Source organism: Ursus maritimus, unplaced genomic scaffold (genome assembly GCF_017311325.1).
Source record: "Ursus maritimus isolate PB19 unplaced genomic scaffold, ASM1731132v1 scaffold_4, whole genome shotgun sequence".
In the NCBI taxonomy this organism is placed as follows: Eukaryota; Metazoa; Chordata; class Mammalia; order Carnivora; family Ursidae; genus Ursus; species Ursus maritimus.
This window is the reverse complement of record NW_024426552.1, coordinates 40,757,781-40,772,577: the sequence shown is the minus strand read 5'-3', so window position 1 is coordinate 40,772,577 and position 14,797 is coordinate 40,757,781. Positions and strand designations below refer to the sequence as shown.

The 14,797-nt window shown below is 45.0% G+C and overlaps 1 protein-coding gene and 1 long non-coding RNA gene across 6 annotated transcripts; one reads left to right on the top strand and one right to left on the bottom strand.

Annotated features, from left to right (window-relative positions):
- Window positions 1-377: 377 nt before the first annotated feature.
- On the bottom strand, window positions 378-3,341 carry LOC121100479. Its single transcript, XR_005832254.1, has 3 exons — window positions 3,303-3,341; window positions 1,414-1,794; window positions 378-849 (listed from the first exon to the last, which is right to left on the bottom strand). It is a non-coding gene; the product is annotated as an uncharacterized LOC121100479 (long non-coding RNA).
- Window positions 3,342-6,803: 3,462 nt separating this feature from the next.
- ARMCX2 (armadillo repeat containing X-linked 2) lies at window positions 6,804-11,798 on the top strand. 5 transcript variants are annotated; one of them, XM_040621128.1, is made up of 4 exons: window positions 6,804-7,362; window positions 8,581-8,644; window positions 8,968-9,040; window positions 9,407-11,798. In XM_040621128.1, the coding sequence occupies exon 4, from the start codon at window positions 9,536-9,538 to the stop codon at window positions 11,381-11,383; it is 1,848 nt and encodes a 615-aa protein (XP_040477062.1). In that variant the 5' UTR covers window positions 6,804-7,362; window positions 8,581-8,644; window positions 8,968-9,040; window positions 9,407-9,535; the 3' UTR covers window positions 11,384-11,798. The 5 variants fall into 5 exon arrangements, with proteins under 5 accessions (XP_040477062.1, XP_040477063.1, XP_040477066.1 ...); XM_040621129.1 differs by having other exon boundaries at window positions 8,968-9,044; XM_040621130.1 differs by lacking the exon at window positions 6,804-7,362 and adding an exon at window positions 7,529-8,036.
- The last annotated feature ends 2,999 nt before the right edge of the window (window positions 11,799-14,797 follow it).

Sequence of the window (14,797 nt, the reverse complement as noted above, 5' to 3'; positions counted from 1 at the left end):
AGAGGGAAAGAGAGAGGTCTTTGAGTCCCTTGAGCAAACGGGACCTCTAGCCTGGTCCCTGGCAGCCCAGAGAAAAGAGTAGAAACTCAAGGTTGATGACCTGGGTCCTACCCAGGGCTCCCAACCTCACCAAATTCCTGCGTCCTTTATGCCAAGCATGGCACAGAAGTTGCCTAACTGGCCCACCTGGAAACTTGGATAATAGGTATCACCGCTATAACTAATGTGGAAAGATATCCCCTTGTGGATAGTTTAGTTTAGTCTACATATTTTTTAGAAAATGAAAACGTCTAATATTTTTTTACACCTGAGTCTGACAACTAAGTTTCATACCCACTACATGAAAGGTCAGCAAAAGAGGAAGAGTAATATTATTATATTTTGTTATTATGAAAAAAATCTATTGCCAGAATGTTTGTGAGGCATTTTCATTAACTAAGAAAAGGCAACTCCTGCTATGCTACCTGAAAAAAATAATTCCAGGATAACATATACAGTATGATGCAATATTAAACACCCACATCCACATTCTTACACAGAGAGAAAGACAAGGAATGATAATTATTGATGGCTTATTTTTTTTCTTCCTTATAGTTTTCTGTACTTTCTAAACTTTTTGTAGGCAGGATTAATGTCTTTTGAATCAGCTGGTTTCTTGTTCTGCTCTCCACCACAGGTCAGTTGGTATATGTAGTACCAGGTGCCAGTCCCGATCACCAGTCCCGCTGCCATCAAGCCCAAATTCTGGGCACGGCCCATGCTGCAGCTGCCACGGATATCTCAGGGGTCTCTCCCAGGCTAGCGAGAGCGCCTTGGAGGCGGGAGTCCGACACAGCAGTCAAGTGGGACCTAAGGGACAGGGGCGTGGGTGTTTGGGGAGGAGGGAAAAAGGAAATGAGGCGTTGGGCTTCTTCTTTTTCATCCCCACCCCACCATCAATGGATGGACCAGCGGACATAGACCAAAGTCACAAGCAGACAAGAACAGGAGATGCGGAGCCTCAATGCTCCGGTGGATGGGCTAACACCCGAATGTGGGTCCGAACCCCGACATTTCCCTGTTCCAGAGCCAGGCTGTCAGACCTGTTTCCCACCTCCCAGTTCCCCCATCTCTTTGCTCCCTGATAACCGCTTCCTCCCCTCTGCCTCTCCAGTCACCTAAGCCAACCATTTCTGCTGCTGGTACGGTCCTGCCTTTTACAAGGCACGAAAAAGAGGCTCGGTTCGGGTGTTCCCATGGGGAAACACAGAAGCAGTTGTGATTGCTACCCTCCACCCTCACTCCAGGAGTCTTCAATCAACACCCACCCGCACACCGACAGACAGGAATCAGGACCGGTTTCCTCCTCATCCCCCTTGTCCTCCGTCCTTGCCCACAATCACGCCACCTCCAAGGAAATAGGGAGCTGGTTACCTGAGCCGAACCTCTGTCTAGACCAAGACTTCAGTACATAGGCTCCTGGTCACGTGAGGCTACGTCACTGGTGAGTTCGGGTCCCAAATTTCCCCTCCTATTATAAGCAAAGAGGAGGACGACCCGCCCCTTCCCCACCACCACCGCGCCGCCTGGCCACTGTCGCTTTTTTTAAGTCTCTGCACAGCCAACAAATGTGTTGTCTTTCTGATTACTGGAAGGGGCAGCATCTTCTCCTGTAGCCCTGGCCGAGTGTATTGCTTCTCTGGAGGAATGGTCCCATCCTTTTCTCTGCTCCCTCCACCTTGTTTCTTTGGAATCCTTAAGGTTCCCGTCTGTAGTCCCGAAAATACCTGGAAATGGGGTTGGGGGAAGGGGTATCTGGAAAGGGAGCGGAAAGAAAAAATGAATTTTATTATTTTCTTGTTAGCCTTATTCTGTTTCTTATTTTAACCTCTAAGTATGCGTCCTTTTTATTATCAGAAAAAATGATAGAACTATGTTCATTAAAGGAAAAAAAGATTCACTTAAAAAATGACATGTATCATAAACAATCATACTGCATAATGAGTTTTGCACATGCCATTCAAATCAAACTTAATTTCTTCTACAACTTGTCACATGACAAGATCCTGATTTAGTGAATCAGTTATCTGAGGGTTTACAAATATACTAATATGGTAGAGCCATGTAAGCTTTATTTCTGGAATGCAAGAGAGTTGTTCAGTGTTGGAAGGCCATTCATTCATTTATTCAACACATTTACTGAGCACTTACTACATGCCATGCATTGTTCTTGATGTTGTAGTTACAGCAGTGAATAAAAGAGACCTCGATCTCTAATCTCATGGCCCTTACATTATAGTCAGAGAGACAAACAACAAACAAGATAAATAAAATATATAGCACATTGTTAGTGATACCTACTAAAAAGAAAAAAAAAATAAAGGCAAGAAAGGAAGATATGAAAAGTTGAGATGGGTTGAACATTTAGATAGTGTAACCCGAGAAGGAATCACTAGGAAGGTAACCTTTGAGTAAAGACTTGAATTCAATGAGGAATCTAAGTATGGTGATATTTTGGATAAGAATGTCCTAGGGAGGAGAACAAGGAAATGAAAAGGCTCTGTGAAGCAACAAGCCCAGTATATTCCAATAACATCAAGGAAACCAGTATGGCTTGAGCTAGAGAGAGAATAATAGAAGATGAAGCAGAGAGAGAATAAGATTGAAGAGAGTAGGGTCTTGTAAGTTATAGTAAGGACATTTGCATTTACTCTAAACATCAGGGGAAGTGTGGGGGGGAGGGCAGAGTTTGAACTTGAGGGATGTGTTGAGAATAGAGTATAGGGAGACTAGAGTGGCAGGGAACCTAGTCTATCTAAATCATTCATTGCAACAGCAAACCAAAAGAGAAAGGAAACCTTTCAATCAAAGTATTTGATAAACTTAGCCATTTCTGAATATTTAAAAATGTTAGTAAAATAGGAATAGGAGGAAACTTAGTTTATGCAGTAAAGAATTATACATAATTTAACAAATCATACTTGGTTATATTAAATCAGATATAAAACAAAATGTCCTTCTCCTGATAAAGAATATATCAGAAGATCTTCTTTTTTTATATAATAATATTTTTGATTATATTATGTTAGTCACCATACAGTACAACCCTGGTTTTTGATGTAAAGTTCGATGATTCATTAGTTGCGTATAACACCCAGTGCACCATGAAATACGTGCCCTCCTTACTACCCATCACTGGTCTATCCCAGTCCCCCAGCCCCCTCCCCTCTGAAGCCTTCAGTTTGTTTCTCAGAGTCCATAGTCTCTCATGCTTCATTCCCCCTTCTGATTACCCCCCTTTCTTTATCCCTTTCTTCTCCTACCGATCTTCCTGCTTCTTATGTTCCATGGATGAGTGAAACCATATGATAATTGTCTTTCTCTGCTTGACTTATTTCACTTAGCATTATCTCCTCCAGTGCCGTCCATGTTGCAGCAAATGTTGAGAAATCGTTCTTCTTGGTAGCTGAGTAATATTCCATTGCATATATCGACCACATCTTCTTAATCTAGTCATCTGTTGAAGGGCATCTCGGCTCCTTCCACGATTTAGCTATTGTGGACAATGCTGCTATGAACATTAGGGTGCATATGGCCCTTCTCTTCACTACGTCTGTATCTTTGGGGTAAATACCCAGTAGTGCAATTGCTGGATCATAGGGTAGCTCTATTTTTAACTTTTTAAGGGACCTCCACACTGTTTTCCAGAGTGGCTGTAACAACTTGCATTCCCACCAACAACGTAGGAGGGATCCCCTTTCTCCACATCCTCTCTAACAATTGTTATTTCTTGCCTTGTCAATTTTTGCCATTCTAACTGGCGTAAGGTGGTATCTCAGTGTGGTTTTGATTTGAATTTCCCTGATGGCTAATGATTTTGAACATTTTTTCATGTGATCAGAAGATCTTCTGACGTGGCAGATTCCTCACTCCTTGTGGGCTACCAAGACCACAGAACTTATGACTTGGCTCCACTCACTGACATTATTTCTTTTCATTGTTTTGTTGTTGTTGTTGTTGTTGTTTCAGTACTGGTAAACGTAAGTGAAAATAACCTTGAAAAAAGGAGAGAATAACCCTGGTAAACACAACTCCTTATTGACAATGTATCCTATTTCCAGGCTTTCTAGTTATGTCCTTCTCTCCCTAGCCAGTATCACTTTTTGGGTATTGCCATTGAGAACCTTGTTGGGGGCACTTCAGGTAGTAAGGCCATAAGTAATTTGTCTTTACTAATCTATCTTTTTCTGCATTTTTACAGTGAGCAAGTATTTTCATAATCAGAAACTATCTGAAAATTGGAACTCAATGATGCAATTATTTAATGCGTGGAGAAAAAGGTTGGATATGAAGACATCAAAATGTGGCAATCTCTATATGGAAGTGTTATGGGGAATATTAATTTGTGTCTCTATTTTTTTGTATTTTTCAAATGTTCTATGAGGCTTTAGTAATTTAGTTTTATGGCAAAATTGTCAACCCGAAAAATTTTGTAAGACCTCTCGCCACTCATTAAAACATTTCTTCATACATGTTAAAAAAAGAAAAAGAAAAAAGGAGACAATATGTCAGAAAGAACAAAATTTACACTAAATAATAAAACAAAAGAGGCCTGCCCATTTTCTTCAAGAATAAGATCAGGAGGCTGTTAGCCACCACCATTACTCAACATAGTTCCTGAGGCTCTGACCAACATAGCACATGCAGAAAAGAAAAGAAAAAAGGTATAAATATTGGAAAGGAAGAAATGAAAAAAATCATCGTTTGCAGATGATCATGTATAAATACCTGGAAAAACCAAAGTATCACCTGAAAACTATTGGAATTAATAAGATAGATCACAAAAATTGGCAGATATAAAATAAATACACAATAGTAGAACATGTTCCTTAAGCAGAAAGTTCCCTATCAGAAATTATAACTGGAGAAAGAAGAGTATTTCAGCAACAAAGGCTACTAAATACCTAGGAAAAACCTAACAAGTAATAGGAATTATTTAGCTGAAGAAACTTATGGAATTTGATTAACAAACACAAAAATAGATCTGAACAAAATGGAGACATACCATATTCCTGGAGGGGAAGTCTCAATTTTAAGATGTTAGTGTTTTTCAATTTAATTTGCAGACTTACTACAATTACAATACAAATTCCAAATGCTTATTATGTGTTTACTGTTGCTTAATCTGGAACTTGATTAATAACCACAAATGCACCTACTAATATGTGCATAAAAAAGACAATGGGAATTTTTAGCAGTGGCTGAGAGTGGAAAAGATATCGCACGCAGAGCTCTTTCTCTGTATACTTTATATATTTCTTTATTATTCTGAATATTTTAACCATTAATATATGTTACTTTTTATCACCAGAAAAGAAAAAAAACAAGAGTTTCCTAATCTGGATTATTATATATAGCACTCTCTAGGCCATTGTATCAGTTCTTAATATTTAGGGGAGCAGTCACAGAGCCTTTCAGAAACTGATGAGGTCAGTGACCTCTATCCCCCTCCCCCCAAAAATGCACTTAACCACGCATCCACTCACAAACAAAACCTTGTGCACAGGTTCAGGTACCGCACAGAGGCGGCAGGTTGAGAAAGCCTACTCTAGGTTCATCAGTATGGTCAGTGGGGAGACTCCCTGGGCCCCTGGCATACATTTGGCTTAGGGGGCAGCAAAGCGGGTGTGGGCTGCAGGCAGCGACCCTGCAGCAAGGCTAGGTTCTCCCTGGGTGCCCCGTGGCAAGGAGGCCAGAGGTAAGAGGCCCAGCTGGCTGCACCGCCCAGGTCAGGTGGTAGCAGCAGCAGACAGCGTTGAGCAAGGTTAACTCAGGCGCCATGAATGAGGAATGAGGGCAGAGCGGGCCGACCTGGGCGCTTCCCCCGCCAGCAATCACTTTTTCTTCGCGGAAACCCACAGCTGCAGGGCTCTGTGGCAACAGCAGTCCCTTCTATGTATCCCTGAGTTACATCTGTGCGAATTCGGGGGAGGGAGGGAGAAAGCGAAGAAGCCAAAGACAGTTACTCAAGTTGGTCCCCTGAGTAAAGGTGGCATTTACCATCTTGCTCACCTGTCCTTGTGTACTTCTAGAGCGAGCGACAGAGTCAAGTGGCTGACTGCAGGGAGTAGCAGGCTCTGGAATCTGGGAGGAGGGAGAGGGTCAGCATCTACCCCACCCTTGACAAAACGGGGGAATTTGGCCACCTCTGCATCCCTCACTTTTGTCCTTTCCTCCTCCTAACAGCTCTTCCTTTTGCCCAGAGCTGAATCACGAAACTGGAACCTAATCCAGGGACAGGTGTTCAAAACTGTCATGGTTACAGCCATCAAATTACAGGAGGTTCACACAGCAGTCAGCAATGGTTTGGGAACATTAAATAAATGTGTTTCTCTAACAGAACAAGACAGGATCATTTATTTATCCAACTTAAAAGCTGTCCCAGAAGGAGAAAAAGTAGGATATTATTTGTCCAAAATAAATAAGATTGGACAACTGAACATCTCTCCATGGATCAATTTACAGATCACATGAAAACATGCTTATCTTGTTGAGGAAAATTCCATTTTTAGACGTTCAAATACCTTAGCATGTTTTGAAAACTATTTCCTATGGGGCCAATAGAATTCATTTTCTGTGTGGTAAAAATTAACCAAAATTAATGGTGCCTTCCAATATCAGTGGGAAATCTTCTCTATAAATCAGGCAGCTCTTTTTTGTTGCTGCTTCCCACACTGGTATTTTCTTACTGTAAAAATCAAGGATGGTGATCGCTTTAAAAACAAATCAGAGAAGTGTTACAAAAATACAGACCCCATTCCCACTCCTTGCCTCCTTTCTGACACTCTGCCTCTTACCTATACTGGAACGCAGGCCCAACTGCAAGGGAAACGGTGGGTACTAGGGGATGGGGGATTGAAGGTGGAGTGAGGAGAGAGTGTCCAGTTGCTCAGGAAAGAATGAAACAATTCCCCAACACACACACAAAAGTAAAACTTGCCAATAGCCCTCCAAGAAGATGCATCCCATCCCGGTATCTCGAAAAAGGCAAATCTAACACAGGGAGAAGGGGCTACTTCTGCCCTCTGGGACTACAAAGACAAAAAAAAAAAAAATGAGTGACAGGACCTGATGTGGTGGGGTGAGGTGGTAGTGGGGCTAAAGGAGGGGGCTCGTGCTCTCGGTGGGAGTGGAAATTGGGGACCCACGCTTACTGGCGATGCAGCCCTCACGTGACCAGGAGCTGACGTGGGCAAAGGTACTTAAAGCCCTGACTGCCGTCCTCCGTCCTCCTCTGGGTACCAACTCTCTTGCGCTGCGCACTGCCGTGCGTTTAACCCAGGCGAGGAGGAGGAGGAGAAAATTCCCCCCAGATCCGGGCAGGTGGGTGTGAGGGTGGGCATAGCCTGGCACTCCTGAAAGGGGTAGCTCAGAGAAGCGGGAGTCTGAGGCCGCGGGTGCCTCTGCCTCGCCCGCCCCAGGCCGGCTTTCCAGATCCCCGCGCTCAGTCGCAGCTCATTTTGGTGGGCGGCAGGGAGAGGGGGAGGGGGGAGCCTAAAGACTCTGATATACTTGCGGAGAATCCGTTCACTTCCTCTCGCCGTCAGTGTTTTCTGGTTTTGTTTTTGACACTCAGGCCCCGCACCCCACATCCCGTCCTGTTTTGAGAGGAGGAGGGAAGAGAAATAAACGTGGCAGAGCATATAAGGCCAGCGGGGCGGTTGGGCAAGGGTGACCGGAGGGGACGCAGTTTGGAAACAAGCCGGCCCGGCCCGTTCACTCTCACCCTCTCTTTGCAGATACCTCCTCCGACCACCCGTCCACTTTCCTCTCCCTCCCCGGCCGGCCCCCTGTCCTTTGGGGGTGCTGGAAAATGGGTGTGCCAGCCTCTGTAGGGGAGATGGCGGGTTTGGCGCTGTCTGGGCTTCACAGGAGGGGGGGGACCCTGAGAGAATTTGGTATTAAACCGCTGTGCTAACTCCCAGACTGCTTTCCAGACACCTCCAACCCACACAGCCCTTCATCCCCGTTTATTCAGTCCTGGAAAAGGAGTTCTGGTACGCCGGAGGGAAGTCATGGCGGTTATTAGGGGATTTGGGTGGGGGGTGGGAGGCGGAGCCCAGAACGGAGAAACAGTGGAAAATCACGACCCTCAAACCGAAAGGTCAGACATCGGGGCCCCTGTTCTGCAGGCTTATGCTAGGTCTGGGGCCTGGGGGCTGAAGGACGGGTGGTCCTGGGAGGAAGACACTAGATTGTTTGGCAGTAATCCCTCACCCCGCGTCCCATCCAGTTTTTGCTGCACCCTCGCCCCGCCCCCTCCCGCTTCGGTGCAGGAGAAGGGGTGTGGCTGTGTGTCCCGGAGAAATGGCGGACGGGCGGGGCGGGGCAAAAGGAAGGAGGGGTTGAGCGCCTGGGGAGCCTGCGCAGCAGGGGGGGAGATTGGTGTGGGATGGGAGGGGTGAGAAGAGTAGAGGGAATGGAGAGGTTGTCATGCTGGTACGCAAATGCTAGAAGGCAGGTATGGGGACTTATGTACTGGGTCTCCATCCATCGGGCTCTCAGTCTCCAACGTCTGGTGTCTGTATTTCTACCCTTCAGTCTGTCCTTAGGATGAAGCTTTCACTGAGCTGAAGGAAGAGGAAACGGCCCCGAATCCTTGGAGGTCAGTGTGGGGGATGGAAACTGTCTGGGAACCCCCGGTGTGGGTATGGCAGAAACCAGAGCAGAGTCTGAGACCAGAGGCTCCTCTTCCCCCATCTTCTCCCTCTTCACAAGACTCCCTTGCCTTGGGCCTGTCCTTTTTGGTGCAGAGAAAGGGGTGTGGCATCCGCCTTCTTGATTAATGGTTTGAGGAGGAAGGGTTAAGGAGGGAAAGAGGATCCCTGAGAGGGGAAAACTTGGCCCGTAAGGATTCAAATCAGGAAAGGAAATGGAATCCATCTACCACAGACCCCCAACACAGCCCTTTCTGGACTCTCTCTTTAGGTCTGTCTGAATTGGGGGCCCTGCACAAGTACAAGCCTGGTGGAAAAAAGTAAACTGCTCCTGCTCCCAGCAGGTTGGTATGTGCATGACCACCATCTGGGAACTCTTGGGGGTGACTGTGGGGGGATCAGAGCAGCATCTGGGGGATCTCTACTGTTTTTCCTGTCCTCCACCAGCTTTCCTAAGGTCCATACTGCCTCTCATCCCCCATGTAGGTGCTGGGAAATTGTGTATTGGCATTGGGTAGGGCCAGCTAGGGATGAAGCTGTAGAAAACCTTCAATAACCTGGGTCCTGTATCCACAAACGCAGGCCTTGACACCTGTGCCTGGGTACTCACCCACTCACCAAGCCTTTTGTTTCCAAGCTCTCCTCTCCATAGGCCTGGTTACCACAAAGTGAGCCGGAGCCTTAAGTTTCGTTTCTGTCTTTTCTCCCAGGTCCTGCTCGGCTTGCAGCCTGGGGGAAACCTGTGAGCCTGAGTGGAAGTGCCTCGCCCAGACGTGCACACATCCCGTTTAGGCAAGCCAGCTACACGCCCTGGATCAGAGAATTACTCCAGCCGCACCATGAGCCGAGTTCGAGATGCTGGCTGCGTCGCCGCCGGGATAGTGATTGGGGCTAGTGCCTGGTACTGTGTCTACAAATATGCCAGGGGAAGAAACCAGACAAAGAAGAGAATGGCCAAGCCCAAGACCAGGGCTGTGGCTGGGACTGGAGCCAGGGCTAGAGCCGGACTAAGGGCTGGATTCACAATCGACCTTGGGCCAGGATTCGGTCCTCCAACCCCAGTCCGTACTCGGGCAGAGGACAGGGCCCAGGATGAAGCCTCTGCTCTGGACGCAGCTGGAGCTGAGGCAGCGGCCCCCGCTGTATCCAGTGCTGAGGCTCAGAGTGGGGCAGGAAATCAGGTCCAGGAGGCCGAAGGGGCAGGGGTTGGGCCTCAGGCTGAACCAGCAGTTGGGGCCACAACAGCTTCCTCAGTGGCACCACCCCCCAGGGAGGCAGAGGCTTCGGTGGCTGCAGAAGCCCCCACAGTGGCAAGGGCTCCCAAACTGCCAGAGGCTCCTGGCACAGCAGAGGCTCCGGGGGCGCCAGCGGTGCTTCCCAGGGCACCAGCACCTACCGAGGCGGCAGCTCCTACAGAGGTTGCTGAGGCTCCTGTACCCGCAACGCCGCCTGCCGCGCCAGTGCCTTCTGGGGCTGCAATGCCTTCTGGGGCAACAGTGCCTACTGGGGCTGCAGAAGCTCCTGGGACTTCAGGATCCCCCAGAACAGCAGCTCCTTCCAAGAAAGCGACCCCTGGGGCTCATACCGGCGCTATACCTAAGACCGGGTCAGCGACTGGAGCTGTACCCAAAGGCGGAGCCAAGGGAACCAGGTCTCGAACTGGGGGCAAGGGCAAGGGCAAGAAAAACAAGGTGGAAGTAGATGAATTGGGGCTGGGCTTCCGACCCGGGGATGGGGCTGCAGCAGCTGCTGCAGCCTCGGTGAATGGGGGCCAGGCTTTCCTGGCAGAGGTCCCCGATTCTGAAGAAGGGGAGTCCGGGTGGACTGACACGGAGTCGGAGTCAGACTCTGAGCCTGAAACCCAGCAGAGAGGGAGAGGGAGGAGACCTGTTCCCATGCAGAAGCGCCCCTTTCCTTATGAAATAGATGAGATTCTCGGTGTCCGAGACCTCAGGAAAGTCCTTGCTTTGCTTCAGAAATCGGATGATCCTTTCATCCAACAGGTAGCTTTGCTCACTCTGAGCAACAATGCCAATTATTCATGCAACCAAGACACAATTCGCAAGTTGGGAGGCCTCCCAATTATTGCAAACATGATCAACAAAACCGATCCCCACATTAAGGAAAAAGCCTTAATGGCCATGAATAACCTGAGTGAGAACTATGAAAATCAGGGCCGACTTCAGGTATACATGAATAAAGTGATGGATGATATCATGGCCTCTAACTTGAACTCAGCAGTACAGGTAGTTGGACTAAAATTTTTAACAAACATGACTATTACCAATGACTACCAGCACCTGCTTGTCAACTCCATTGCAAACTTTTTCCGTTTGTTATCTCAGGGAGGTGGAAAAATCAAAGTTGAGATTTTGAAAATACTTTCGAATTTTGCTGAAAATCCAGATATGTTAAAAAAACTGCTCAGCACCCAAGTGCCATCATCCTTTAGTTCCCTTTATAATTCTTACGTGGAATCAGAAATTCTTATTAATGCCCTTACTCTGTTTGAGATCATCTATGACAATCTCAGAGCAGAAGTATTCAACTACAGAGAATTCAATAAAGGTTCCCTTTTTTACTTATGCACTACATCTGGAGTGTGCGTTAAGAAAATTCGAGCCTTAGCCGATCACCATGACCTCTTGGTGAAAGTGAAAGTTATAAAACTAGTGGACAAATTCTGATTGGCTATGTGCTCTCAAAAGACTTGAAGAAATTTCTTGATTTTCCAGTCCGGAAGCAATGAAAATTGAAAGTTACTGCTTTTCCACTTGTTCATGTAGTAAAGGGACCCTTTCAGCTGCCAGTTTTGAATAATGTATCATCCAGAATGATGTTATCTGTGAGTCTCCAGCTTTAAGCTGAACCATTTTATGAATACCAAATAAATAGTCCTCTTGTACTGAAAATACATTTGTGACTTTAATCGTGCTGCTTGAATGGAAATATTTTTACTGGTTCCTGTATGTGAATTGACAGTGTACCTGTCCATCATAAATAGTCTACACTTCTGTCATTTGTTTTGACTTGAATTTATCCACCAAAGACTTCATTTGTGTATCATCAATAAAGTTGTATGTTTTGACTGACAAAAAAAAAGCATTCTCATGTTTTTAAATCTAGCTGGTGAGATAAGGTACATAAATACAAAAGGATTACTAATAGCACCTGGGCACATGTTCATTGTCAAATAAATGCTGTCTGGTTAAACGAAGAAGTTGCTAGAAAACTTTAAGCTGGGCTCTGAAGGGACAGCATGAGAAAACACAGAAGAGATTTCAGGTGGGGAAAATGGTTTGAAGATAGTCATGAGGTGGGAAATCTGTTCCTGTGATAAAAAGGTAACCAATTTGCCTGAAATGGAAGCTGTGGGAAGAGAAGTGATGAGACAAAAAGGTGGAAATCAAGGGTGAGGAAATTTGGGAGGAGATCCCGACTCTCCAGCTGAGATTGAAATACCCTGTCATATCCTGGGAGTTACTGGACATTTGTGACAAAAGGAAAAATAATCTGGTGGCCATGTGCAAAATGGATTGGAGCTGGGATGGGGTTAGGCATCAAGACTGAAAATGAGGGGCACCTGGGTGGCTCAGTCAGTTAAGCGTCTGCCTTTGGCTCGGGTCATGTTCCCAGGGTCCTGGAATCCAGTCCCCTCTCCTCCCTCACCCCATCCCCCCCACCCCCTCCCCTGCTCATGCTCGCTCTCTCTCTCTCATAAATAAATCACATCTTTTTAAAAAATACTGGAAATGAGAACTGTTATTAGGAAGTTAGGATAAACCAAAACAGACGGTAAAGGGTGAAATAAGGTGGTGACTATAAGAATTGTTAAGGAATGGTGGAAACAACAGATGCTTACCAAAAAAAAAAAAAAAAAACCAAGATCTGCTGCCTGACTTGACTGTAGATTGACAAAGATGGAGAATTGTATGATCTGGTGCAGGTCCTGATAAAGAAAGCCCTCTTTCTTGGACAGTTCTGGTGACCACGAAATGCCAAAATGAGTTATTTCTAATGAGACAAAGTATTGTGACAGAAAGAATGATTCAGTGTAAAGAGTGGTTTTTTTCCCTAGGGTTAGAGATCTAGGTCTGTCTTCTCTTAGAAGAGGGGGAGTGGTGAGGCCTTTATGGGAACCCCATCCCCACCCTTAAATTCATTTAAGAGCAGATGCATCTTCTTTGTTCTCCTCCTTGACCCACTGAAACGATGAAAGTAGAAAATGGGGAGGGTCCTAGAGATTTTTCAAACCCATCCTGCTTTCCTGACGCCTCTCACTGAACACTCATTTTTATGCAAGTGTATGGTAACATGAGACAAGGATAGAGATGGGCACTCCTGGGAGGGGGTCACATAGAAAAGGAACAGATGGGTATTATATATTGGTACAATTTATCTGGACGGCAATTTGGTAATCTGCATAAGAAGCTATAAAGATATTAGAGAGGAGAACACAGGCAGCAACCTCTCTGACCTTGGCCACAGCAACTTCTTACTAGACACATCTCGGGAGCCAAGGGAAACAAAAAAAAAAATGAACTACAGGGACTTCGTCAAGATAAAAACTTCTGCACAGGGAAGGAAACAATCAACAAAACTAAAAGACAACCTACAGAATGAGAGAAGATATTTGCAAACGACATATCTGATAAAGGGTTAGTAAAGCTCCTATCAAACTTAACACCTCCAAAATAAATAATCCAGTTAAGAAATGGACAGAAGATATGAATAGACATTTTGTCAAAGAAGACATCCGGATGGCCGACAGATACATGAAAAGATGCTCAACATCATTTATCATGAGGGAAATACAAATCAAAAACCTCACACCTGTCAGAATGGTTAAAATTAACAACACAAGAAACAACAGATGTTGGCGAGGATGGGGAGAAAGGGGAACCCTCTTACTCTGTTGGTGGAAAAGCAACCCGGTGCAGCCACTCTGGAAAACAGTATGGAGGTTCTTCACAAAGCTAAAAATAAAACTACCCTATGACCCAGCAATTGCACTACTAGGTACTTACCCAAAGAATACAAAAATACTGATTTGAAGGGTCACATGCACCCTGATGTTTGTAGCAGCATTATCTACAATAGAATAACTATGGAAAGAGCCCAAATGTCCATCAACTGATGAATAGATAAAGAAGTGGTATATACATATAGTGGAATATTACTCAGCCATCAAAAAGAATGAAATCTTGCCATTTGCAACAATGTGGATGGAGCTAGAGCGTATTATGCAAAGCAAAATAAGTCTGTCAGAGAAAGACAAATACCATATGATTTCACTCATATGTGGAAGTTAACAAACAAAACAGATGAACACAGGGGATAAAAAGAGAGGCAAACCAGAAAACAGACTCTTAATAACAAACTGAAGGTTGATGGAGGAAGGTGGCAGGGGATGGGCTAAACAGGTGACCCGTATTAAGGAGAGCACTTGTTGTGTTGAGCACTGGGTGTTACATGTAAGTGAGGAATCACTAAATCCTACACCTGAAACCAATTTTACCATATATGTTAACTAACTAGAATCTAAATAAAAACTTGAAATCAAACAGAAAAAGGAAAAAGAAGCTATAAAGATGTACCTACTTTCAGAAAACCATTCCACTTGTAGGATTTTTTCCCTAAGGAAATAATCAAATAATTTCACACAGAGAAATACATAAGGGATGTTCATTTCAGCACTGTTTCTAAGGGAGAAAAATTAAAAGCAACTTAAATGTCTAATGCTATGGAACTGGCTAAACAATAGGTGCTATGTCCACCCAGTAAAATATTATGCAACTATTAAAATCTGTGATGTGCTTCTATCTTATTGGCATGAAAAGACATTCACCATATATAAGAGTCTGCGGCATCAGTCTAAAAAGGCTCCTGCAACTGAACGGTAAATTCTTTCAGATGTTCCTGTAATCTCTGTGTATTTTTTACACAGAATCAATCATATTATACATCAGCGGTTCTCAGTGTATCCACAAACCATTGCAGATGCCTGGAACAGTAAGGTCAAAATTATTTCCAAAACAATTGAACATGGTACTTGTTATTTTTCACTAGGTTGACATTTACATTAATGCTGCAAAATCAAT